Source organism: Clinocottus analis, unplaced genomic scaffold (genome assembly GCF_023055335.1).
Source record: "Clinocottus analis isolate CAN_PGR_092001 unplaced genomic scaffold, fCliAna1.0.p SCAF_9, whole genome shotgun sequence".
Taxonomy (NCBI): domain Eukaryota; kingdom Metazoa; phylum Chordata; class Actinopteri; order Perciformes; family Cottidae; genus Clinocottus; species Clinocottus analis.
In genome coordinates, this window is record NW_027176251.1 from 21,595,745 (window position 1) to 21,623,291 (window position 27,547).

Sequence of the window (27,547 nt, forward strand, 5' to 3'; positions counted from 1 at the left end):
CATGGCTGCTTTGTTGTCCTTGTTGCTAGCTGGTGTGTGTGTTGTGTGTTGTGTGTTGAGACAGATGCTTGGATGTGTCGTACGAGCACACGGCCAATACACACGGTTCTGATTCAGAATTGTTTTTATTTTGAATCAGAAATGACGGTCGAGTGGAAAAAGACAGCAGTGAAGCTCAAACAAACCAGTCTGAGCGTCGTCTGTGTTTCTGTCCACCAGGGGGCAGACGCGCTCTTTCTCCCAACAGAGCCAGGAAGTCTTTAGAGGGAACACATGTTTCAGTCTGCAGGACAACAACACACAGTGATTACACAACGAGGAATCCAACGTGCACACATTCTTTATGGCTTTCTGTGTTGAGGAAAGTGAAGCTGTGTGAGGCGGACTGATCCAAGAACAGTCTCTCTGCTGACCACCAGGGGGCGACTCCTCTGGTTGTATAGAAGTCTATGCTTCATGTGTTGAAGCTGCATTCTCTCTCCTGACCACCAGGGGGCGACTCCTCTGGTTGTATAGAAGTCTATGCTTCATGTGTTGAAGCTGCATTCTCTCTCCTGACCACCAGTGGGCGACTCCTCTGGTTGTATAGAAGTCTATGCTTCATGTGTTGAAGCTGCATTCTCTCTCCTGACCACCAGGGGGCGACTCCTCTGGTTGTATAGAAGTCTATGCTTCATGTGTTGAAGCTGCATTCTCTCTCCTGACCACCAGGGGGCGACTCCTCTGGTTGTATAGAAGTCTATGCTTCATGTGTTGAAGCTGCATTCTCTCTCCTGACCACCAGGGGGCGACTCCTCTGGTTGTATAGAAGTCTATGCTTCATGTGTTGAAGCTGCATTCTCTCTCCTGACCACCAGGGGGCGACTCCTCTGGTTGTATAGAAGTCTATGCTTCATGTGTTGAAGCTGCATTCTCTCTCCTGACCACCAGGGGGAGACTCCTCTGGTTGTATAGAAGTCTATGCTTCCTGTGTTAAAGCTGCATTCTCTCTCCTGACCACCAGGGGGCGACTCCTCTGGTTGTATAGAAGTCTATGCTGCATGTGTTAAAGCTGCATTCTCTCTCCTGACCACCAGGGGGCGACTCCTCTGGTTGTATAGAAGTCTATGCTTCATGTGTTAAAGCTGCATTCTCTCTCCTGACCACCAGGGGGCGACTCCTCTGGTTGTATAGAAGTCTATGCTTCATGTGTTGAAGCTGCATTCTCTCTCCTGACCACCAGGGGGCGACTCCTCTGGTTGTATAGAAGTCTATGCTTCATGTGTTGAAGCTGCATTCTCTCTCCTGACCACCAGGGGGCGACTCCTCTGGTTGTATAGAAGTCTATGCTTCCTGTGTTAAAGCTGCTTTCTCTCTCCTGATATATTCCCTCAGTAACATTGTGAACATGAGTTTATGGACGATTCTCTTCTCGTCTTCAGCACAGTGTTTTTTAAAATAAGCTTTTCTTTTCCTGCCAGTGAACGGTTCTTCATGGCGGCTGCACTTCCTGTGTCGTTCCTACAGAACATCTAGATGGAGTCAGACAAAGTTTATGAAAAAGGAAGCTAAAAAAAAGAAGGAGAGGCAGAATAAAAACACTGAGGGGAAGTGGAATGAGCCTGAACCTCCTCTTCCTCCTCCTCCTCTTCCTCCTCTTCCTCCTGGTGGTTTCTTTTAGTGACAGGATGGAGAGTCGAATCTCAGTATACACAAATATCTTTAATTTCATAAAAAGATTTACAATATTTTACAAATGACACTCTGTATGAAGGTGCAACAGATATAGAAACACAGTTTATTTGTTAGAATACATGAAGTTAATCTCTGCGTCCAACAGGAGACACGCTCCTCATGTTCATCACCAACATCCACATGAGGAGACCAGGGAATAGCTGGGAGAAGCACACACACACACACACACACACACACACACACACACACACACACACACACACACACACACACACACACACACACACACACACACACACACTTGTGGGTGGAGTCACCAGCCTGGTGAAGGTGGACTCCACCTTCTGGTGGAGGAGGACTCCACCTCTTGGCCTGGTGGAGGAGGACTCCACCTCCTGGTGAGGTGGACTCCTCCTCTGGCCTGGTGGAGGACTCCACCTCCTGGTGAGGAGGACTCCACCTCTTGGCCTGGTGGAGGTGGACTCCACCTCCTGGCGTGGTGGACTCCTCCTCTGGCTTGGTGGAGGACTCCACCTCCTGGCGTGGTGGAGGCCTCCTCTGGCCTGGTGGAGGAGGTCTCCACCTCCTGGCGTGGTGGAGGCCTCCTCTGGCCTGGTGGCGGCAGGGAGCCGGTGTCTCCTGGTAAAGTGCGCTTGGTGTCTTTGGTGGAGCCGCTCGGCTGGTGTCAGAGCAGCAGAGGCTCAGTGACACGTCTCTGTGCATCTCTGGAGGCTTCCAGTTAACGTGGTCTTTTGTCTCTGTCTGGTTTCAGTGAAGGTTAGCTTGTTACGCGCGTGGAGGCCCAGAATGAGGGCTGGAATAAGTAATGACGCTGCCGTCCAGGAGCTCCACTCCTGCCTCACCTCCCCGGCTCCTCGAGCAGGACGGGTGCTCGTGTTGGGGGTTGAACATCGCTTGGAGTCCGGCTCCCTCCTCACTTCTCGTCGCTCACTGAGCAGTCCGCGGCGGGGACGTCCTGGATCTGGGAGATCTTCACCTCCTCCCCGGGGATGCCCACCTCCACCGGGATCTTCAGCTCGGCGGGGATCTTCTCGGCCGACGAGCTGCGGCTGGACAGCTTGTCCATCTCGTCCTCCAGCTCCGAGAGGCGCTCGGCGACGCAGTGGGCGGTGAGCCGGGCCTCGGGGTCGTGGTCCCAGCACTCCGTGATGGTGGCGCAGATCACCGCCACGCCCTGAGAGGGGAGGAGAGAGGGAGTCATGTTTCATGAATAATGTGAATAAGGGGGTTCCTCGCGAAGTGCTGGACCCGGTTGGCGTCTCACCTGATGCTGGATCCAGCTGTCGGGGATCTCGGGCCGGCCCCGGTCCCTCAGCACGCTGTCCTTCATGCTCTCCACACAGGGGTGCTCTCGCACCTTGGAGCCGTAGGCCGGCTCGTAGTCCTTCACCTCTGCAGACGCAGACGCATATTATTTATATTACAGAGGCAGAAACAGGTGAAGTGTAATAAAAACACAAATACACAAATACATAGCATTGTGACGTCTGACACAGCACAGTGAAACACGGTCGAGACCCACGATTTAAGACCATAGAGAGAGGAAACTCTCACTCTTGCATTTGAACAATTATCTTTTTCTAAAACCTCCGACTGCATAAAGCTCAGAAAGAACAATCCTTCTTTTTTGTTTTGACTATTTCATGTGGAGGAACATGCACGGGCCAAACATATCTGATAAGAGATAAGAGAGAGAGAGAGAGAGAGAGAGAGAGAGAGAGAGAGAGAGAGAGAGAGCGAGAGAGAGAGAGAGAGAGAGAGAGAGAGAGAGAGAGAGAGAGAGAGAGAGAGAGAGAGCACAACGTTGAAAACCATGACATTTCAAAACAAAGTCCCGGGACCGGGTCCAGACCTCATGAGGCCGAGCTCACAGCAGCTGCAGGTCTCTCAGATCTCTGGATCTTCTGAGTGAAACGAGACGCTGCACAGTCGTCCATGAAAATGATATTCAAGCATCCAACAAGTAGCCCTGTCACTAGCTGAGGATTATGAACTCGTACTGCCAGTTTCTTTTTCGTGTGATGTATTCACAGCATCTGCTTTTCAAAGATGAACATGAATTCACTTTGTTAGTCAAAGTGAATTCATGTTTCCTGTCAAGGAAAAGCTTCACTGAGCGATGTGATGCCGCCCGATGCTACAAAACCCTGCAAAGACTCCTCTGGTTGTATAGAAGTCTATGCTTCATGTATTAACGCTGCATTCTCTCTTCTAACCACCAGGGGGCGACTCCTCTGGTTGTATAGAAGTCTATGCTTCATGTGTTAAAGCTGCATTCTCTCTCCTGACCACCAGGGGGCGACTCCTCTGGTTGTATAGAAGTCTATGCTTCATGTGTTAAAGCTGCATTCTCTCTCCTGACCACCAGGGGGCGACTCCTCTGGTTGTATAGAAGTCTATGCTTCATGTGTTAAAGCTGCATTCTCTCTCCTGACCACCAGGGGGCGACTCCTCTGGTTGTATAGAAGTCTATGCTTCATGTGTTAAAGCTGCATTCTCTCTCCTGACCACCAGGGGGCGACTCCTCTGGTTGTATAGAAGTCTATGCTTCCTGTATTAACGCTGCATTCTCTCTCCTGACCACCAGGGGGCGACTCCTCTGGTTGTATAGAAGTCTATGCTTCATGTGTTAAAGCTGCATTCTCTCTCCTGACCACCAGGGGGCGACTCCTCTGGTTGTATAGAAGTCTATGCTTCATGTGTTAAAGCTGCATTCTCTCTCCTGACCACCAGGGGGCAGGTTTAAGGGCGTTCATGCACAACACACTCAGTTGGTCTTCATCCTGATCAGTATTTTATTAGGACGAGCTCTACACTGAAGGAGTGTCTTCATGTCTCAAATGGTAAGGATGCTAACATTTTGCCAGAGGCGTGTAGCTTTGGCTTAGCATGTCATCTCTGTACGTATTGAATACCCATTTATTCATCAACCAACTCTCAGAGAAAACGTTAGCTTAACTAGCCAGCTAGCTAAAGGTCCCGCTAGATTAATTATTTCAGCAAAATCAACAGTCTGCTGCTACACAAGGAGCCTTTTCTGAAATCCAGGACCCATTGAATGTAACGTGAGATAGACGTAGCATTGATAGCTGAGGAGGGCAGGGCAGCCTTTGTGGGGAGATTATTTTCTTCTGGCCATAATCTGACTCAGCAACTGCAGATGCATTTTGAATAACATGCTAATTAGCGTTATGGTCTGATGGGACCGAGGACATGTTTAATTTAAGTGGTTTATGCTGCTGTGTCCTCAAATACAGGAAGTGGGATGGTTGGAGTGGAGCCCTGGACAGGAAGTTGGAGGTCTGGGATTGGGACTGTGTCCAGAGAAACTGACTCTACAGGCCCGCACTTCCTGTTTGTTACATGTGGAACTTCCCCAACTGTTTTAGGCGTTTTAAAAGCGGACCCAGCCGGGCCGTTCCCCTGGAGGTTACTCATGCCAGCCTCTCTGCTGCTTAGAGCTCCTGCTGCAGAGCTGGTATAAATACCACACATTTTCCTGGACGGGACACAGCTGAAAAACCCAGAACAGAGCGAGCTGACCTAAAAATGAGAACGCTGGAAACAGAAGTAAAAAGAGCGGTGTTTCTGAACATCAAGACCGTGGCGGAAAAGGGTCCAATTTCATGCTCGGATGTTGATTTGGCCCCTGCAGCCTGCACTTGTCCTTGTGGTTCTGAGCGGCATCTGGGACACAGAGAAGTGGAAAGACCCGGTCCACACCAGAGAGGTGCCGCCGGCTACGCAGCTCTGGACATTTAAAAAGTTATGAGAAGAATTCCCGCCTTTGGTTTGAGAACATATTTCTTGAGAGACTGCAACCAGAGCCTCAGCCTCACTGTCCCCTGTTTGGCTGTCTGGGGGCCCGTGGTTTACAGGCCCTTATATCCAGTCCAAGGGGGCAGAAGGCGGTTTACGACAGTTTCCTTTACAGATTATCTGTCTGAGACCTTTTGTGGCCTGAAGGTTCGCAGGAACCTCTGTGGCTGGAAACGCTGTCTGGGATTTGCTCTCTGGAAAGAAACACAGCTCTGAAGTTTTGGCGCTCAAGAAACCCAAAACTCTGAACAGGTGTCTCAACATGGGCCCGATCCCACATCGATGGCGGGCGAACGGCATCGTAACAAGTACAAGTGAACCTGCGTTTAGACAACACCCTCTCGTGGAAAGACTTTTCTCCATCCAAACCAAACATTGGCCAAAGTCCAGGGGAGTTGTGTGCTGAATTTCCATGGCAACTTTGTGGTGAAAAAGTTAAAGTTTAACGTCTTCGTTTAATGGTGAACGTAGAGCAAGACAGGTCGACGCCTTCTCCAGCGACAGGTGCATCTCGTTGCATCCAGGCCAGGAAACAACTCCTTGTTGTTTGTGAGAAAATTGTCAAAGGACTTGACTACTTCTAAAATAACTACGACTGAAATTTGAGGGATGAGCAATCTGTTATCGTTTGTTCTCGGTGGGGGGCGACATCTTGTGTCTGTATGTGGAACACAGGGTCGAAGCCAGCAGTTAGCATCGTTTAGCATAAAGCTAGCTACACGGTAACTAAGTTATTATGAAGAACTACAGACGACCCCTGTGGACACAAGTGGTCGTGTTTCTAAGCACCAGAGTCTCTTTGGAAAACCTCCGATTTGACAACTTCACTTACCCCACGTAACCCTCAGTTACCCCGCGTAACCCTCAGTTACCCCGCGTAACCCTCAGTTACCCCACGTAACCCTCAGTTACCCCACATAACCCTCAGTTACCCCACGTAACCCTCAGTTACCCCACATAACCCTCAGTTACCCCACGTAACCCTCAGTTACCCCACGTAACCCTCAGTTACCCCACATAACCCTCCGTCCTGCAGACAGAGCACGCGGCCGCGCCCTGCCGGCTAAATCAGGAGATGTAAATGAAACGCTCCACAAGAGAATGAGCTATAACTGAGCACAACAACAAGAGTACATCAGGAGCATGCTGGAGTATTTCTATCCAGCATTCTGCCCCCCGTTGTTGGGGTGGAGGCAGAGGACGGACACACACACACACACACACACACACACACACACACACACACACACACACACACACAGATTGAGACATAAGCGTGGGCAACATGAGGGCGTTTGTGCAGCACCTCCCTTTCTCTCTTTCTCGGTTTCCAAGTTTCTGCGTCTGAAATAAACACACACACGCGTGTTGGAATGTGACTGTCTGGTTCTAAAAGTCTCAGACTGTCTAGAGAAGAAGCCCAACTCGGCAGAGGGAAGGAGAGAAGGAGGGAAGGAGGGAAGGAGGGAAGGAGGGAGATGAACCGGAGCGAGTGCCTCTCTCCTCGCAGGACAGCAGAGGAAACAGAAAGGTGTTTTCTTTGTGCTTCTATCCGTGTGAGAGACATCCGGACTGAAGGGAAGAGAGGACGTCTTGTCTCGTCCAGACGGTTGTTTGAGATGTTTGTTGTTCTAGATTGAACAGATTCGCTCTCCCGCTCCATACTCGGCTTGAAGCGTTGGCCATGCAACGATTACGTCACTTTAACACCACTTCTGGCTTTTTTATAGCAATAAAACCAATTTAGTTCCCTTATCAAATAAAAACGACTGATTTGTGAAGGACTAAAAGTGTTTGTTTTAAATGCTGCAGTGTTGAACGAGCTGGAGGAACCACTCAGGCACCCGATCCTTTTGAGAAGAACAGATAACGGCTGTGATTCATGTTTCTGGGGCTTTTATTGTGAAGGGAAAACGGAAGGAGAGGAAATGTTCTCGAGTAGTGTGGAACGAGAACAAAAGTGTTTTCTGTCTTGTAAGGAGATGAACCCTCCAGGACTACATGTCTTCATGCACTGTCCTACCATGCTGGTAATTATGTAAACTATATCAGATGGCACTGAAGGCCTAGGTCAAAAATGCACAGCCCGCCACTGCCACACACACACACACACACACACACACACAACCAGCTGAAACAGGTACAGTATCTACTCCTGCTCTCTCTCCCTGATTTCCTGCCCAAAGAAGGGCAACAGATCGTCTCCCTCACACATCAGACATTCCTCAGATTCCTGCTGCAGACCAGGAGCTGAGGTCGAGGTGCAGTCCAACAGACGTGACCGCCAACCCCCCAGCACCGCATGACAGGAAGCAGTAGCCTCCACCTGCTCGACGCAGGTCCCACATAGCATGCAGTGGGATGTTTTATATTTGGACTCTCAGATTACAGAACGCACAATTTAACACATGAAGCATAGACTTCTATACAACCAGAGGAGTCACCCCCTGGTGGTCAGGAGAGAGAATGCAGCTTTAACACATGAAGCATAGACTTCTATACAATCAGAGGAGTCGCCCCCTGGTGGTCAGGAGAGAGAATGCAGCTTTAACACATGAAGCATAGACTTCTATACAATCAGAGGAGTCGCCCCCTGGTGGTCAGGAGAGAGAATGCAGCTTTAATAAATGAAGCGTTTTTTTATTTTTATTTTTCATGTGAAGTTGTGTGCATATCTGTATTTTTGTCTCCATGAAACTTGAGGTGCATTTAGGAACATTATCAAAGCTGCACTAATCCATTTTTTTATGATGTATATTTCTGATATAAAAGATGTTACTCGAGCCGATTTACCGACAAAGAATGATAAACAATCATGTTTCTATTCTTAGGGCCCAATATCTGCATGTGTAAATAGGCAACAGTTTGCTTTGACATGATCACCGGATCTCACGAAACATGAGTGTGTGTGTGTGTGTGTGTGTGTGTGTGTGTGTGTGTGAGAGCACTGACCTCCGACGGCTTCACACCTGGACGTCATCTCCCACAGCACCAGTGCCATGGAGTAGATGTCGGTCTGTTTGAAGGATTCAATGTTCTCCAGGTTGAGTCGGGCCTCCAGCACCTCTGGAGCCATGTAGCGCGCCGTGCCCACCTGAGACCAGACAGCAGGGGTTAACGCTAGCACACACAGCAGGGCTTAATGCTAGCACACACAGCAGGGGTTAACACTAGCACACACAGCAGGGGTTAACGCTAGCAAACACAGCAGGGGTTAACAATAGCACACACAGCAGGGCTTAACGCTAGGACACACAGCAGGGGTTAACGCTAGCACACACAGCAGGGTTTAATGCTAGCAAACACAGCAGGGGTTAACGCTAGCACACACAGCAGGGGTTAATGCTAGCAAACACAGCAGGGGTTAACGCTAGCACACACAGCAGAGGTTAACGCTAGCAAACACAGCAGGGGTTAACGCTAGCACACACAGCAGGGGTTAATGCTAGCACACACAGCAGGGGTTAACGCTAGCACACACAGCAGGGGTTAACGCTAGCACACACAGCAGGGGTTAACGCTAGCACACACAGCAGAGGTTAACGCTAGCAAACACAGCAGGGGTTAACGCTAGCACACACAGCAGGGGTTAATGCTAGCAAACACAGCAGGGGTTAACACTAGCACACACAGCAGGGGTTAACGCTAGCAAACACAGCAGGGGTTAACGCTAGCACTCACAGCAGGGGTTAACGCTAGCACACACAGCAGGGGTTAATGCTAGCACACACAGCAGGGGTTAACGCTAGCACACACAGCAGGGGTTAACACTAGCACACACAGCAGGTGTTAACGCTAGCACACACAGCAGGGGTTAACACTAGCACACACAGCAGGGGTTAATGCTAGCACACACAGCAGGGGTTAACGCTAGCACACACAGCAGGGGTTAACACTAGCACACACAGCAGGGGTTAATGCTAGCACACACAGCAGGGGTTAATGCTAGCACACACAGCAGGGGTTAACGCTAGCAAACACAGCAGGGGTTAACACTAGCACACACAGCAGGGGTTAATGCTAGCACACACAGCAGGGGTTAACGCTAGCACACACAGCAGGGGTTAATGCTAGCACACACAGCAGGGGTTAACGCTAGCACACACAGCAGGGGTTAACGCTAGCACACACAGCAGGGGTTAATGCTAGCACACACAGCAGGGGTTAACAGAGCCAACTCAAGGGTCATTTATACTCTGGTTTTACGCGGAGACGCAAGCACGCATGACCCGCTAAGCCCCCTTGTGTAGTCCTATTGGCCCTCTTGCGTGCGGTGCCCAAAATTTCTGACTATTTGTCAAAGCTACGCGAGCCGTTCGCAGCCCACAAGGCTGTGATTGGTCCGCTAACCACGTCCTTTCTGAGTCTTGTATATCCGGTTTCATAGCATAATACCTCTGTTTTTAAAAGCCACAGCAGAAACACAAACAATGGATCCTGTTGAAGAGCGTTTGGCTGAAGAGGTCCACAAATATGAGCATTTATCAAACCCGTCTGACGAGTATCAGGACACGCAGATGGAGGTGAATTCCTGGAGGGAGATATCGTGAACGTCGGTGTGCAGGTCGACTCTTACGGTCGTTGCGCCACCTGCTGGTCTGGAGTATGGAAATGGCGGGAACCATAAACCAAAACGAGTCCGTCAATCCGACTGCGTGGCCAGCAGCAGCTTTAGTTGTATATCGCCCTTCAGCCACCTCGCATCTCATCAGAACCGGTCAAAAACAAAGCAGATAACAGGCGTTCTCTTCCAGCCCACCGATACAACATACTGTGTTCAATAGGCTCATTCATTGGCTTTACTTTTCTCACCCGGAGGTTGCTGGCTGATCACGACATCTGTGATATGATACAATCATGTTCACAATGATCATTTTGGAGGAGTGTCTTTGTGGGTCAGTGATGCCGACTTTGTGACTTTCTCACAAGCTACTTTTAGGGTTTTTTGGTTGTTTATTAAATCTGACATGGTCTTGTTACCTCTACACCTTGAAGCTAATGATTTGAGTACTTGTTCCACGACTGGTATACAATGACGATGGACCGGTTACAGTTGACTCTTTGGATTATTGCTGCCGTTCGGATCTGGAGGACTGCAGGTAAGTTCTGCACCTTCCTTGTTCAGGTAAATTACAAAACCAAAAGACTTTAAATCTGACCTGTCCACTGTTGGCCAAGTCATCCACAGACAGAGTGCTGTCCAAACGCAGTCCCAGCCCAAAGTCACACAGGCACAGCGTCAGGTCGCTCTTCACCAGGATGTTGGAGCTCTTCAGGTCTCGATGGACGATGGCCACCTGGAGGGTCACCATTGCTCATCATTAAGACATAAAATAACGCCTGGGCAATGAGAAGCGCTGTGACATTCACACGGTCCTACCTTCGGGCGCCCGCAGAGGAGGCGGTCGCTGTGCAGGTGTGCGACGCCGCGGGCCAGACACATGCCCAGCACCTGCAGCTCCTCCCAGCTGATCACATGACGCGTCAGGTGCTCCTGGAGGAAACAGTGAAAAAATTGCAAATCGCCTTTGGCGGAATCTACCTAGCTTACTTAAGTACACATTTGAGGTACTTACACTTTTGGAAATAACTAAAATATAGTTTTAGTTATTAGTTACTTTAAAAATTTTGATTTTGCACAAACAAATAAGACAATGTCAAATTACAGTTGGGTAATATAGTACTAATGATGATGTTTGGGACAAACAAAATGAGTAATCGCGACGGCATTCCTCACAATCTGCGTATTAATCCATCATAGGAACAAATGAGTTAATAGTTAACAACACAACAGTAAAATCCTAAAATCCTGTAGTAATAAAAATCTTATGACACAATATATATTAATAGAACAGTCACAGGGGACATGTTTCTACATTGCAGGCTTTAAGCAGAATATTCCTGGTTATACTTGCATACCTTTACTGAGGGAACATCTTCAATGCAGGACTTTTTCTTTTCACATATGCAGTGGTACTTTTACTGAAAGAGTACCTTTCCTACGTTCCCATGTGTTTGTGTCTATGTGACTAATGGCCACAACATTTTGTTAAAGTATTGAGGGAAATGCTGCAGACAGTAGCCACCTAAAGGAGTGAGCTACCCTGTAAGAGTCTGAATACCTCGTCACTACTGCCCTCAGGTAACACTGCCATCAGGTAACACTGCCCTCAGGTAACACTGACCTCAGGTAACACTGACCCCAGGTAACACTGCCCTCAAGTACTACTTCCATCAGGTACCACTGCCCTGAAGTAACACTGCCCTCAGGTACCACTGCCCTCAAGTACCACTGACCTCAAGTACCACTGCCCTCAGGTACCACTTCCCTCAGGTACCACTGCCCTCAAGTACCACTGCCCTCAGGTATCATTGCCCTCAAGTACCACTGCCCTCAGGTACCACTGCCCTCAAGTACCACTGCCCTCAGGTACCACTGCCCTCAGGTACCACTGCCCTCAAGTACCACTGCCCTCAAGTACCACTGCCCTCAGGTACCACTGCCCTCAAGTACCACTGCCCTCAGGTACCACTGCCCTCAAGTACCACTGCCCTCAGGTACCACTGCCCTCAGGTACCACTGCCCTCAGGTACCACTGCCCTCAAGTACCACTGCCCTCAGGTACCACTGCCCTCAAGTACCACTGCCCTCAGGTACCACTGCCCTCAAGTACCACTGCCCTCAGGTACCACTGCCCTCAGGTACCACTGCCCTCAGGTACCACTGCCCTCAAGTACCACTGCCCTCAGGTACCACTGCCCTCAAGTACCACTGCCCTCAGGTACCACTGCCCTCAGGTACCACTGCCCTCAGGTACCACTGCCCTCAAGTACCACTGCCCTGAAGTAATACTGCCTTCAGGTAACACTTCCCTCAAGTACCACTGCCCTCAGGTACCACTGCCCTCAGGTACCACTGCCCTCAAGTACCACTGCCCTCAGGTACCACTGCCCTCAAGTACCACTGCCCTCAGGTACCACTGCCCTCAGGTACCACTGCCCTCAGGTACCACTGCCCTGAAGTAATACTGCCTTCAGGTAACACTTCCCTCAGGTACCACTGCCCTGAAGTAACACTGCCCTCAGGTAACACTTCCCTCAGGTACCACTGCCCTGAAGTAACACTGCCCTCAGGTAACACTTCCCTCAGGTACTACTGCCCTCAGGTACCACTGCTTATGTTGGGTTACCTTCTTGTGGGGGTCTCACCTGGAGGTTTCCTCTGTGGTGGAAGGCAGTGATGAGCCAGTACTGTTTCTCCACCTTCCTCTCCTCCGCTGTCAGGAAGTGGAGGATGTTCTCGTGCCGCAGGTCCGAGTTGGAGAAGATGTCCTTCTCGTTCTTCCAGGAGGCGTACTCCTCGTAGGGGAAGATCTTCACGGCCACCGTCTCGAACTGATCCGACGTGGTCTGCTTCAGCTTGGCCTTGTACACCTGGGCGAAGCGGCCCTTTCCCACCTGGGAGGGGATCACAAGTGATGACTGGTTAGAATGGACGTTCGGGCGGTTCAGAGCAGGACCCATCTGAAGTGCCCCTCGGTGAGTACCAGCATGTCCAGCTCTATGGGCAGCAGCTCGGTGTTGTGGTTCAGGTGGTTGGCGAGCGTCGAGCTGATGTCCGACCCGTCGTCGTCCATCATGATGGCGCAGGCGTCGCTGCAGTCCAGCCCGCCGGCTTTCGGTTTGCGCTTTTTCATGCTGCTCTCCCACTCTCGGCTTACGCGTCGCCGGTAGGCTTGGTACCAGTATAACATACCGGCCACCACGACCCCCATCACCAGCAGGGGCAGCAGGCTCACCAGGATCACCGACACCAAGGGGTCGTCCGGCTTTGGATCCACGGCTGGAAGAACAAGACGGATGATGAGACGATCGGAGGAGGTCTTTGTAGCCGTGCACCAGCGAGACAAAGTGAGTGCTCGAGGACCTGCAGAGCAGCTGCTGCCATGCGAAGGCTCCCATGAAGACAGCGGACCAGTCGGGGAGCACAAGACTTGCTGAAGTCGGTTGTGAAGATGGTCTGAATCTACTTTTTAAACTTTATGGCTGTTGGTAAATTACTTTTACACAACTGCCCTTGAAAATGGACGCGGGCGCTAACATTATTACCCTCCAACATGACAACACTCTTCAGATAACGCACATGGCCATAAACCGTTAAGGTTCAATGTAGAATCTTTCAGACTTGAGTCCGGCCTGATTTGGTGATGCCTGCCACCAAAGTCTGGTTTTATATATTCCCACAACGCCATGAGCAACCGCAAGATTAAAAACTCAGCTGTCAGGGATTAATGCACAGAATGAAGACGTTGTGTTTTATAAATGCCACAGTGTTGATGAGGAAGCACGATCAGCTGGGTGACGACCGCTCCACATTGAAAGCCAGTTGGACACTTCTCCTTCTTTGATTGACAGAAGTCACGCTGGCCCACTGACCAATCACACGCAGGCGCAGCAGTCAAGAACACGCCCAGCTTGTCAAACTAAAGATGTGATTTGTTGAAGTCCATAACAATTAACCACAACGTCCAGAGTGTGTTGCAGTGTGTTGGGTTGTGTGGCAGTGTGTTGTGGTATGTTTGGGTTGTGTTACGGTGTGTTGGGTTGTGTTGCAGTGTGTTGGGCTGTGTTGCAGTGTGTTGGGTTGTGTTGCAGTGTGTTGGGTTGTATTGCAGTGTGTTGGGTTGTGTTGCAGTGTGTTGGGTTGTATTGCAGTGTGTTGGGTTGTGTTGGAGTGTGTTGCGGTGTGTTTGGGTGTGTTGCAGTGTCTTGGGTTGTGTTGCAGTGTGTTGGGTTGTATTGCAGTGTGTTGGGTTGTGTTGCAGTGAATCTCACTGGACGCAGTGAATCAAAGACACGGACCACGGACCTGAAAGTGTGTCGTGAAATGCGACTGCCAGACAGTCAACACACTTGTCCTCAGATTCCACACGTCTGTGCATGTGAATACGCCTTAAGGGTTTTCTAAGATCACCTGGAGGTTTTTAACGTTTACTTCCTCCGCTGTGATTGGAGCGTAGGACTGTGTCATGTGACCAAATGCTGCCAACACAAACCGGCCTTTTCCAATCAGAATGCCAGCGTGTTCTCATGCAGCCTCAAGGAGGTTCAACACGTCTTTCCAACTAAAAGAGGGATCCTCCCTCTGGCTGGCAATCACTCATGCCAAGTGTGTGTGTGTGTGTGTGTGTGTGTGTGTGTGTGTGTGTGTGTCAGGATGTGAATGCTGGCTTTTCAAATGCTGCCATCTCTGACTCAGGCTCTTAAACCCGGTTGCTAATTACTTGGATCCTCTCTCTGTTTGGTGAATAACTAAGTTGTGAGTTGGATATTAAAAGAGGAGGAAGACGACACAGCCAGACATGAGTTCACGCTGGAAGAAGGTGTTGGGTGGCGAGATGGAAGCACACTCTGCCAGTCCAACTCCAATGAGGCTCTGGTCTCATTGTTCACGTTTACCTGGTCAAACACACACCTGAGACGCTTTCTGATGTGTGCTGGGACTTTTCCTGAATGATGGCTGAAGTTGAGTGCTGGTGTCCACCGACTGCACCGTGATCTGGGGACGGGAGCTCATGTCTAGCAGCTTCCTGATGTCTACAAATAGCAGCTAAGCGCTGATAAGATGCTGCTGATGGACCCAGCGGCGACCTGGTGGCGCTTTGATTCCTCATGCAGTCCATGATCACTCTGGGGGGACGAGGAAATCACTTCTCTGGGCCGATGTCAGAGGGCTTCTTCAATGAGAACATCAGCGTTTAGCGGCGTGAGCACCAGCTGTAGTGGAGGCGCTCACTGTCATTGGTTTCCTGGCAAAGCTTTTGAAGCTTTGAGTCGGCACCATCTTGTTTTTTTTTGCAACCAGAAGATAAACCAGTAATACATCCTAAATATGTTTTAGGCGGCTTCACCACAGCCCTTTCTGAAGGGGAACGCCACCGGACAAAAGTAGCTTAACCTCTCAGAGTACACATACAACCCCACTCTAAACAATCTGAACTCCCATTTCAGTTTTGTTGTTTACCATCTTTCCCTGTGGAACCTTTCTCCTGGTGAAGGTATATAAATAACCTTCACCCGGGCTGGTATCATGTTATGTTGGAGCAGCGTGGAGGATTCCTGCTGCTCGCTCTCAAAGTGATTATCACACTCAGTATTTACTCGTCATGGTGACCAGCCCCTCCCTCCAACATCTCTCCGTCTCCATCTACTTCCTCATCTCATCTCAGTGGTTTGTTTTTCTCCCTCTTTCCCTCCTGTCCATGCGTGGTACAGTTGGCCTGCTTCCCTGTGCAGCCGTCTGCTGTGTGACTGAATGACTGACAGCGAGCCAAGATTCCACAGCGAAGGAGGAACTGTAAAAAATAAGTAGACAAAAAAATAAATAAAAGATCTTGGAACAGCAATTTTTTCCTTTCTTGCTCCATTTCCATCGTGTCCTCTTCCTCTGTCGGCTGCACCAATAAGTCTTTCTGATTTATTCTTCCTTTTTCTTATTTTTATCTCTTCCTTATCATCACCCCAAGGTGTCAAATTTCCCCCACTAGAATATCATTCATCACGAAGGATAACAAAACAAACCACAAAACGACTTGAGGGACATCAGGCGACGTACGAGTGGAGGAATGTTGGCGGTGAATTGGCTCCGCCTCCAAGTCATTCCTCACATGCAGAGCTGAGAGCACAGCTGCTCTGCAACAAGTAGTTACTGTGACGAGGCACTATTTACTATCGATGTTTCTTAATGCTGATTGACTCCTCATTCCTCACACGATGAGGCTGTTTGTGTGTCTCCTGCAGCAGAAGCGCCACAGCGATCTTTACTATAACTTATTATTATTTAAAACAATTACAATAGATATTCTTTTAATATTATAATCATTTTAATACCCCTACACTGGAAGCATAAGTTACTGTCTGGAATCAGTCCTCACTCCCTCGTGGTGACATTTGTAGCATTTCTGAATGCACAAACACTCTCAGTCACACAAACACGCAAACCACACAAACACGATTCCGAGCACGTCACAAGAATGTGAACGCCGGGGCGGAACAATGTGAGGCATGTGTGGAGGAACACGCCATGGCAGCGGGCCAGCACACAAACATGGACTTCCTGCCGCATGTGTCCTCAATGGGAGGAAGGAACCACAGCCCTTACCCTGAGGGCTGTGTGTGTGTGTGTGTGTGTGTGTGTGTTTCAGTAGGAGATGCACACTGACAGACACAAAGATTGATCACTTTTTACACAAACCACTTGTTTGACAGAGCTACTGTACTTGAATTTAATATGAAGTGCTTCCTTTTTTCCAGAGTGTCTCGATGCTTATTGATCACTGGAGGGATACAGATCTCCAGCGACGGCCAAATCCACCCGGCGGACCTCATGAGGCGGCAGAACTGTTGACGTCAGTACGAGACGCTGGAAGAAACACGCTGAGAGCGGTCACTTCTCTCGGCTGTATAGAAGAAACCCGATTGGCTGCGTTCATCTCAGACCTGTGTGGCGTTGTTTCTGCGTCTGCACATCATCAACAAGTCATCATGTCCACGCTTCACGTGCTGAAGCTGCATTCTCTCTCCTGACCACCAGGGGGCGACTCCTCTGGTTGTATAGAAGTCTATGCTTCACGTGTTGAAGCTGCATTCTCTCTCCTGACCACCAGGGGGCGACTCCTCTGGTTGTATAGAAGTCTATGCTTCATGTGTTGAAGCTGCATTCTCTCTCCTGACCACCAGAGGGCGACTCCTCTGGTTGTATAGAAGTCTATGCTTCATGTGTTGAAGCTGCATTCTCTCTCCTGACCACCAGGGGGCGACTCCTCTGGTTGTATAGAAGTCTATGCTTCATGTGTTGACGCTGCATTCTCTCTCCTGACCACCAGGGGGCGACTCCTCTGGTTGTATAGAAGTCTGTGCTTTGTGTTGAAGCTGCATTCTCTCTCCTGACCACCAGGGGGCGACTCCTCTGGTTGTATAGAAGTCTATGCTTCACGTGCTGAAGCTGCATTCTCTCTCCTGACCACCAGGGGGCGACTCCTCTGGTTGTATAGAAGTATATGCTTCACGTGCTGAAGCTGCAGTCTCTCTCCTGACCACCGGGGGGCGACTCCTCTGGTTGTATAGAAGTCTATGCTTCATGTGGCCCAGTTCCCAACAGGCCTTATCTATAAATCTTGGGAAGAGCAAATGCACTGCCATTTTCTCCTCACATATCTGAGATATGAGCTTGATTAATCACGACTTTGTTCAAGCCAGGTGCTATTACTATTTACACATGTTAAATTAACTTTTTAAACAAGACCAAATAAGTTCACAGTCAGTCACTACGGAGGTGTTCTCTGTCTAGTTCACCATGTGCTGGAGATGTTTCTTATTTCAGTTAAACACAGACAGGAAACCATATGTCTGAGCTCTCCAGGTGGCTGGTCTACACCACACACACACACACACACACACACACACACACACACACACACACACACACACACACACACACACACACACACACACCGAGACAGACACTCAGCTTTTCTTCTCAGCAGCTAAACAGATGCACGTCTTGAGGATTCGTCCACCTGTGTTTACGTGGGTTGCGAAACACCACGTTTCCACTTCCTGTTTGTGATGACAGTGCAATATCGGCAGTAGACAGTAGAGAAACCACAGTGTGACCTAAAAAGACTTCTGAAACAGCTTTTCACACTGATATGCAATTCCCATGTGAGCGACCGCAAACAGGGGAATAATGACTTTCTGATGAGCTTCGCCTGCACTCACCCGGAGTGAATAAGAGCTGGTCGTTGCACTCGTCCACGTCTCGGCAGGAGCAGACGTGAGCCATCCCGCTCGTGGTGTTCTTCTCCTTCATCACGCAGGTGGAGCTGTTGTAGTCGTCCAGCATCACGCCGTACAGCGGCGTGGACGGGTCGTGGCACAGGGTTTCCACGGAGAAGTCGGTCTCGTTCCTCCTCCTGAAAGACGGCAGAGATGAGACTGTTACTGCTGCGTCCATCGAGACCGACCCGGTCACATCCCATTCAGAGACCGGCTCTCTCTCTACCCACCAGAGCGAGACGCAGACCTCGTGGCTGTCCATGCAGATGGACGTGATGGAGCAGTTGGACTTGCAGGTCCCCGTGCCGCTGCAGGAGGAAAGCTCCACGTCGCAGAACTTACAGAGCTGACTCATCGGGAAGTGAGGGGGCATACCTGCAGAACACAGAGAGCATCCATCAGGCCAGCTGCACGCTGCTCTCCAACTGGAACTACACACATTTTAATAGCACCTCTTCGGTGCAAAACCTTCATTCTAACTTCCTCGTTCACTTCACTCGGACAGAACTGGAGGTTCCCGCCGGTTGGATTTCTCAGTCCGATACTGATACCTGGACTAAGATCATTCTCTTTGTGTAGAGAGACACCAGGCTTGACTTCAACACCGCTCTTAAACGACATGTAAGAAATAAATACGGAGATAGAAATCTGTTGATTTATCCTGACTGCAAACTCCATATGTACACGACCGCAGGAACCACAGGCGGCATCAGCCGGGTGTGAGGTGGTCCGGCCCGTAGAGGAACACCTCCAGGCTGATGGGGCCTGAGGAACCATTGAGCCATGCAGAACGAGGCCACACTGAACCACCAGCACAGGCAACCACAGCTGAACCAAGAGGCAGCCGGTGCCAAGCTACAGCAAAAGCACTTTGGATACATAAACCCCAAAACCTCATGGAACATTTAAAAATGCCTTTTGAAAGGATTTTCTATAAGACGCAATTGTTTTTGTTGTTCATTCACGGATCAAAGGAGTGTTTTCTGATCTGTCCGCTGTAATGTTCAGGATGAACTGACCTGTCTGCTGCGGGAACAAACCACGAACGCGGGTATTCATAAGCTCATAGCCACCGCCGTGTTTTATTGCTCTTTTCATGTTGACGGGCTAAAAATCTGCATCTGTGATCCATAATGTTCGCAGAGATACAGCAACGTTGTTTGATTCTGTCACCCCGGCTGGTCGGACAGCACTGCACGTGAAAGCTGTCATCAGCACAACCTCCCCGCTGTCGGTCTCCTCGGTCCTTGGACCTGTTGAGACCTGCCGTCTGACTCCAAGCCCCCGACAGATAGTCCAGGTAGGCCGGGCTGTGTTAGAAACCCAGGCACAGAGCTTAAACGTGCAGAAAAGAAGGTTTCTCCGTGTGGCTTTTGAGTTCTAGTAAAGGGGTTGGAAGCGGATGATAGGTGTTGTGGTGCAGAACAAACCCTTCTGCAGCCGGGAGGTCTGACTTTAACACTCTGGGGCGGCTCCACCGGGCAGAACGATGAATTCCTTCCGGCTTTGCACCAGATATCAGCGTTTCCATCACTTCTGGTAGAAATAAATAGCAGCGAGCTCTTTGCAGCTGTTCCCCCAGAGTTATTTTTTTTCTTTCTGCACTTTCTGGTCCTGGTTTTTCTAAAAATAAATGAGCTAGCTAATTTGAGCTCTCACTGCTTTGGAACAATTCATTTGTTAGCGTCCAAATAAAGCTGACAGGTCGCTGTTTCTCCGTTATCCATCACAATGCTAACGCTCCTCACACTTGACTTTTTATCTGCAGATCTTCCACAGACCCGCTCGGTGACGTCCCGGTGACGATGTCCACCTCTTGCATGAAGTCTGGGAACAAACTCCAGTCTGCACACACATCCCTTCTTTCTTGCAACAGCAACGCCTCCCACACGCCCAAAACCGAAGACGGAGTCAAAACAACGGCACACAGAGCAATCCGGCTATCGCTCAATCATTTGACTCGCAGCGACGTCTGCAGAGCCGTCTGCAGAGCCGTCTGCAGAGTCTGCAGAGGTGTGAAACCCGACCAGAGAAATGACTCCACGCGTTCTCCTGTGAGGCTTCACTGCTGCGGTTGCACGTCTTCGTGGGTGGATGTGTGCGTGTTGGTGTGCAATGAGCAGTTAATATACTTTGAAGACGCACTTCGTCAAGCAGTAAGAGTAGTTTGGAGACGCGCCGAGAGCGTGAAACAGCCGGCCCTCACACCCACGCACCACCTCGGAGACAAATAAACCTGCTGATTCAATGCAGCACAGGGCCACCGAGAAGGAGTACGTTGTGAATGAGTAACCGAGCAGCCAGTAGGCTCAGTCAGTGTCTCAGGGTGTTGATTAATCTTTATTGCTCGGTTGTGTAATGGTGATGACACATTAAAAGCAAATTTACTGGCAGCTTTCTGATAGTTGTTTTTTGCGTTGAAGGAACAGGCGCTGTTCCTTCAACCTGCGAAGTGAGAAGTCAATGTGATGTGCGTACGTCCGTGGTTACCCAAACAAAGGTTCTTCAACCTCTCTCTTTGGTCACGTTGTTGCCTGAACCTAACTGAGTTTCCTTTGAGGACGGACTCGAACATGAGACGGGCACAAGTTCACACGTGTTGCCGACTCTCGAAGGAAACCGCTACGGAAATTGAGGAGTAATTTACCGATATAACTGACCAGCTAGCTAACGGACGCCACTCTGCACTGCACTGACTAGCTAGCTAACGGTCTCCACACTGCACTGACCGGCTAGCTAACGGCCTCCACACTGCACTGCACTGACCGGCTAGCTAACGGCCACCACACTGCACTGACCAGCTAGCTAACGGCCTCCACACTGCACTGACCGGCTAGCTAACGGCCACCACACTGCACTGCACTGACCGGCTAGCTAACGGCCACCACACTGCACTGACCGGCTAGCTAACGGCCTCCACGCTGCACTGACCGGCTAGCTAACGGCCACCACACTGCACTGACCGGCTAGCTAACGGCCACCACACTGCACTGACCGGCTAGCTAACGGCCACCACACTGCACTGACCGGCTAGCTAACGGCCACCACACTGCACTGACCAGCTAGCTAACGGCCTCCACGCTGCACTGCACTGACCGGCTAGCTAACAGCTGGGGGAGGCAGTCTAGAAATGCCATTGATTAAAATGTCACTGCTTCTATAGTACATGTTTTAGGACACTTCATGACATTTTGCAAAGTAATTCATATTTTCTAATTGCCTACATTTCTTTTAGTATGTGTACATGAATAGATAGGACAACATTTTCAGTAATATTACCAACACCAAGGTATTCATATGACCAACTGCTATAATTCAAAAGAGTTCTGCCGATTGCAGTAAATGTGTAAAACGTTTCAATTTGACTCTGTTATGACTGTAAGAAGACGACAATATCGTTCTTTCATCGCTACAAAGGGTTAACCAAGACTGAAGGTCTGTGTCTCCACTTCTAGATTCATGATGAAACAACATTCATTAGTTAGAAGCTGCTCTACTTTGAAATCCCACCTCCGGAAAGTGAACGGGTTACAGTGCATGCAGGTCTGTAGTGGTATGTGGGTCATTGTTACAGCTGCAAAAACACTTTGACTTTCTCTTTTTATTGCGGCTGCACTTTTCCCTGCAGCTACTCCATGTGTAGGAATCATAGTATGAAAACAACGTGGAGCTCGGTGTGTCACAGGAAAGCGTGGCCTGTCATTACTCGTGCTCCTGACGGCTCCTGAAGGGGCTGTAACTGTGATGTGAGATTTCTTTGTGTTCCTGTTAGTGCAGGAGAGAAAGCTGCTTCCGTCCGGCTGTCAGACCCATGACTTACATGGATAAATACCTTTTCACCAGAGAAAGTGAAGAAATGTTCTCAATAAGACAAAGACGCTCCAGTAAATAACAAAAATGCTGTTTGATAAGTGAAAATATAAAATAATAATTGTGGGTATATCATTTTTTTTTGCAATTTTCCTTTCCATCACAAGACAAAACAAACATACTATTCACAGTACACATTTCTAGATGAACAAAATAACAACAAATGATGGTCATCAAGAGTCAAACAGACCATAAAGCAGAGGATGCTTTAGGGCGGGACTATAAAGTGATTGACAGGTCTCTACTTCACTCCTCATGACAAATAAGGTCACTTCCAATCATTGGTCGCGAAACAAAACAACATGGCGACGACCGTACTCCAAGATGGTGTCGGCGAAATCGATGAACTGGAAGCTTTCTCTTCTTCCTCTTCTTATAGACGCTCTGTGGTCGTAAGAGAGTAGGAACCAACAACCTGTGTTGGAACCTGATCACATGACACAAGGTAAAACTCCTGTGCCGATCTGAAGGAAGACTGAGACATCTTGTGCTTATTTGCTGGCTTGGCATTAATAAGATGAGAAGAATGATGCGTCTGTATGATAAATATGAAGGCAAGAGGCGGTTAGCTTAGCATAAACTCAACATTTATACGCGCAAACATGAGACACCGTATTCAATCTTCTCATCTAACTCGCAGCAAGAAAGTGAAGCAGCACATTTTGCTTTTCTGGAGGTTATGTAAAGCATAATTTAGCTTATGCTTTGTTAAAGTCATAAAAGCACAGCCAGCAGCTCGCCCCTCTAGACCCGCCCCTCTCCCACATCCTCAGCGGTTTGGAAATCAACTGAGGATGTGAGCTCAGCGGACGGCCGCAGGAAACGGGACAGCAGTTCATCACCAACCAGGAAAAGACTCTGAACTGCTCCAACGGGAATGGAAAAGGGGGACGATCAGCCCTCCAGGGCAGCGTCCCCTAAAGGGCCTGAAAGTGTCCCTTAAAGGGCCTGAAAGTGTCCCTTAAAGGGCCTGAAAGTGTCCCTTAAAAGGGCCTGAAAGTGTCTGTTAAAGGGCCTGAAAGTGTCCCTTAAAGGGCTTGAAAGTGTCCTTAAAGGGCCTGAAAGTATTCTTAAAGGGCATGAAAGTGTCTCTTGAAGGGCTTGAAAGTGTCTCTTAAAGGGCCTGAAAGTGTCCCTTAAAAGGGCCTGAAAGTGTCTGTTAAAGGGCCTGAAAGTGTCCCTTAAAGGGCTTGAAAGTGTCCTTAAAGGGCCTGAAAGTATTCTTAAAGGGCATGAAAGTGTCCTTAAAGGACCTGAAAGTGTCCTTAAAGGGCATGAAAGTATTCTTAAAGGACCTGAAAGTGTCCTTAAAGGGCATGAAAGTGTCCTTAAAGGGCCTGAAAGTGTCGTTAAAGGGCCTGAAAGTGTCCTTAAAGGGCCTGAAAGTGTCCTTAAAGGGCATGAAAGTGTCCTTAAAGGGCCTGAAAGTGTCGTTAAAGGGCCTGAAAGTGTCCCTTAAAGGGCTTGAAAGTGTCCTTAAAGGGCCTGAAAGTATTCTTAAAGGGCCTGAAAGTGTCCTTAAAGGGCCTGAAAGTGTCCCTTAAAGAGCCTGAAAGTGTCTCTTAAAGGGCCTGAAAGTGTCCTTAAAGGGCCTGAAAGTGTCCTTTAAGGGCATGAAAGTGTCCTTAAAGGACCTGAAAGTGTCCTTAAAGGGCATGAAAGTATTCTTAAAGGACCTGAAAGTGTCCTTAAAGGGCATGAAAGTGTCCTTAAAGGGCCTGAAAGTGTCCTTAAAGGGCATGAAAGTGTCCTTAAAGGGCCTGAAAGTGTCCTTAAAGGGCCTGAAAGTGTCTAAAAACGGGGGCTCTGGGGCTTCTGTACCACCTTGTTCCCCACGTTCAAGTAGGTAGTTTTGAGTGTTATTTTATATGATTGACTTTTACACGATATTTTGACCATAACTATGAACATCCAGCATGATATGAGCAAGATTCACCTGAAAAAGAGTTTTTAAACAACAGCCCACATTCTAATAACAAACCTTTTTGGAAGGGTTAGGAATCCAACAAAGCATTAGCATGTTAGGAGGATATTCAGTGAAAAAACTGTGTGGTTCAGTAGAAAAATGGACACATTACTTATTTCATACCAAACAGTCAGAATCAGGCATGCTGCATATTGAAATGTTCTGGAGCAGCAAGTTTATGTAAGTACTTAAACTTAACAGTTACTTAAATGTTCTCTTCTCACAAGGGCTCCACTACTGTCGCACTTTTAAATGAAGTTAAACAAAAGGAAACATTTTTAAAAATTTGAGGGGTTTTAAGAGCAAAGTGATGTCGGTCAGGAATGAGCAATATTTGTTTGTTTGTGTGGTTGTTTGTGTGGTTGTTTGTGTAGTTGTTTGTGTGTTTGTGTCAGAGTGCAAAAAACTCCCAACTCATAAAATGCACCCGTGGAGGATGACCTGAAAGCCTTGTTCCCATTTATTTAGTTGTGGTGTCCACAGATGATCCCTGTGTGTGTGTGTGTGTGTGTGTGTGTGTGTGTGTGTGTGTGTGTGTGTGTGTGTGTGTGTGTGTGTGTGTGTGTGCGTGTGCGTGTGTGTGTGTGTGTGTGCGTGTTGCTAAATCATTGCCTCAGCAGGCGTCCTAGCTCCCTCCCTCTGCTCCTGAAATGTATCCTCCCGCCTCCATGACGGTTTTCTTCCTCTTAACACGACTCCCTGCGTCTTGCACGTAACCTCTCCTTCCTCCTCGTCTTCATCGGCCTCCCCTCGACGCGCTTCGCCTCCATCCATCCTTCTTCTCTTTGACCCAGAGCTCAGCGAAGCGAGGCGAGAGGGGAAGTCGACTAATATGGTAAAAATCAAAGGGAGCCCCTTCAGTGAGGTCGAGGTGGGTGACCCCCTCTCTGAGGCCCAGAGGAGTCCACACACATGAAGCCGGACTGATACTTTAAATACCGGAGCTAGCGGCCAACGCGACCGGAGGCAGCATTGCATTGTAAGGATACCATGATGACTGTTATCCAGGAACCAGCAGCAACGGAGTGAAGGACTACGAGGACCTGCGCTCCCAGGCTGCTTTAAGTTCATCCAAAGATACAACAAAGTATTGTCTCCATGTTAAAGTGGAGACAACAGGGAGAGTGACAGGGTGGAGGGTAACAGGGTGGAGAGTAACAGGGTAACAGGGTGGATGGTAACAGGATGGAGGGTAACAGGATAGAGAGTAACAGGGTAACAGGATGTGAGTAACAGGGGGAGGGTAACAGGGTAACAGGGTGGAGGGTAACAGGATGGAGGGTAACAGGGTGGAGAGTAACAGGGTGGAGAGTAACAGGGTAACAGGGTGGAGAGTAACAGGGTGACAGGGTGGAGAGTAACAGGATGGAGAGTAACAGGGTAACAGGGTGGAGGGTAACAGGATGGAGAGTAACAGGGTGGAGGGTAACAGGGTGGAGGGTAACAGGGTAACAGGGTGGAGAGTAACAGGATGGAGAGTAACAGGGTAACAGGGTGGAGGGTAACAGGATGGAGAGTAACAGGGTAACAGGATGTGAGTAACAGGGGGAGGGTAACAGGGTAACAGGGTGGAGGGTAACAGGATGGAGGGTAACAGGGTGGAGAGTAACAGGGTAACAGGGTGGAGAGTAACAGGGTAACAGGGTGGAGAGTAACAGGATGGAGAGTAACAGGGTAACAGGGTGGAGAGTAACAGGATGGAGAGTAACAGGGTAACAGGGTGGAGGGTAACAGGATGGAGAGTAACAGGGTGGAGGGTAACAGGGTGGAGGGTAACAGGGTAACAGGGTGGAGAGTAACAGGATGGAGAGTAACAGGGTAACAGGGTGGAGGGTAACAGGATGGAGAGTAACAGGGTAACAGGATGTGAGTAACAGGGGGAGGGTAACAGGGTGGAGGGTAGCAGGGATGAGGGTAATAAGGTGGTGGTAACAGGGTGGTGGTAACATGGTGGTGGTAACATGGTAACAGGGTAACATGGTGGTGGTAACATGGCAGCATGTGGGTGGAGCTTTGCATGTCTTCTTGTGCGTGTGTGTGTGTTAGGGTCTATTTGTGACACATACAATGCTAGCAGGACCACACAGTCTCTTCTGACATTTCCAGAGAGAGAGCTCACCTACAAGGAGACCTCACATGAGCTCCAGAGAGAGAGCTCACCTACAAGGAGACCTCACATGAGCTCCAGAGAGAGAGCTCACCTACAAGGAGACCTCACATGAGCTCCAGAGAGAGAGCTCACCTCTTTTGTCTATTTGTGTCTAGAATTGTCCTTAACTCACAAAAGTAACGATTAAATAATAACTACTTTGCCTCTTTGAACAAAACATTTCAGCAAAGTTGTCTTGTAAAGAAATGTTATCTCCAGAGGTTTCATGGAGATATCGTTCAGCTGCCTGTCAGTGTACGTATAACTCATCATGTCTTTAAGGCCGTACACTTCCCTTCCTCCGCTCTGAGATGCGCTTCACAGCTGGTGATGCAGCATGTTGCTGGTGAAAAGGGATTTCTAGCTCTCGACAGTGTTTTCTGATTCATGGAGCGATAGAAAGAGATATCCAACATTCCTTTTATAAAAATATGTCTAATATGTCAACAAAATGAAACACAAATTTTGGATCTGACCCAATGTTCAGGTTTCAGGTCTGGAAATGTTTGCAAATAAGCACATACTTGAAAAGATAAGGCTACATTTGCATATTTAAACATAGCTTTTCAGAAAGGTGCAATGAGAAACATTACTGCCTTATCAATACGTTCATGTCTGTTCGTTCACATGCAGGAGACACACTCACAAACCCACTTATGAGTAGAAATACTCCAACATCATCACAACAACACCACATAGTGTCTGTTTGTATGAAATAAAGTTGACATCATCACAACACGAGGAAGTTCTGTTGCGCTCCGTCTTTACATGTCATGTTATTCATAGAAACAACTCTCAAACTACTGGCAACACACGAGTGACTTGAATGTTATGACAGTTATGACAGTTATGATAGTTATGTTGGTAGAAAAGAGACGGACACGTGAACGCGCCGCTAAACTGTCTGAGAGTCACCTGTCGCGCGGGCAGCGGCGGCGCGCGCCCTCCACAGCGGAGCTCGTGCGCTACTTTGTAACTTTAAAGTAACGTCTCGTTGTGTTTCCGCTGTTTCTACATGTTTTAAAGTCACTTCAAAGTTGAGGAGAACGCGGAACTCACCGGCGGCTCCGGGCTCCAGCAGCGCGGTGAGCAGGAGGCTCGAGACCAGACCCCGAAGAGACGCGGCGCGGCGCGAGCCCTCCATGTCCTCTGGTCCGGTCCTCCAGAGAAGGTCTCATGCAGAGGAAGAGGAGGAAGAGAGGAAGAGAGGA

At 49.0% G+C, this 27,547-nt stretch overlaps 1 protein-coding gene across 1 annotated transcript; it reads right to left on the bottom strand.

The window, feature by feature from the left end:
- Window positions 1-1,687: 1,687 nt before the first annotated feature.
- On the bottom strand, window positions 1,688-27,547 carry tgfbr2b (transforming growth factor beta receptor 2b). Its single transcript, XM_068570498.1, has 10 exons — window positions 27,396-27,547; window positions 18,582-18,726; window positions 18,295-18,488; window positions 13,062-13,357; window positions 12,724-12,972; window positions 10,895-11,008; window positions 10,674-10,811; window positions 8,467-8,608; window positions 2,960-3,087; window positions 1,688-2,869 (listed from the first exon to the last, which is right to left on the bottom strand). The coding sequence occupies exons 1-10, from the start codon at window positions 27,478-27,480 to the stop codon at window positions 2,609-2,611; spliced, it is 1,752 nt and encodes a 583-aa protein (XP_068426599.1). The 5' UTR covers window positions 27,481-27,547; the 3' UTR covers window positions 1,688-2,608.

Excerpts from the sequence above, each read along its gene's own strand:
- tgfbr2b (XM_068570498.1), bottom strand. The coding sequence starts at position 27,480 with ATGGAGGGCTCGCGCCGCGCCGCGTCTCTTCGGGGTCTGGTCTCGAGC. Across the intron at positions 11,009-12,723 it reads ACCACAGAGGAAACCTCCAG|GAGCACCTGACGCGTCATGT; the intron begins GTGAGACCCCCA and ends TGTTTCCTCCAG. Across the intron at positions 8,609-10,673 it reads ACTTGGCCAACAGTGGACAG|GTGGGCACGGCGCGCTACAT; the intron begins GTCAGATTTAAA and ends GTCTGGTCTCAG.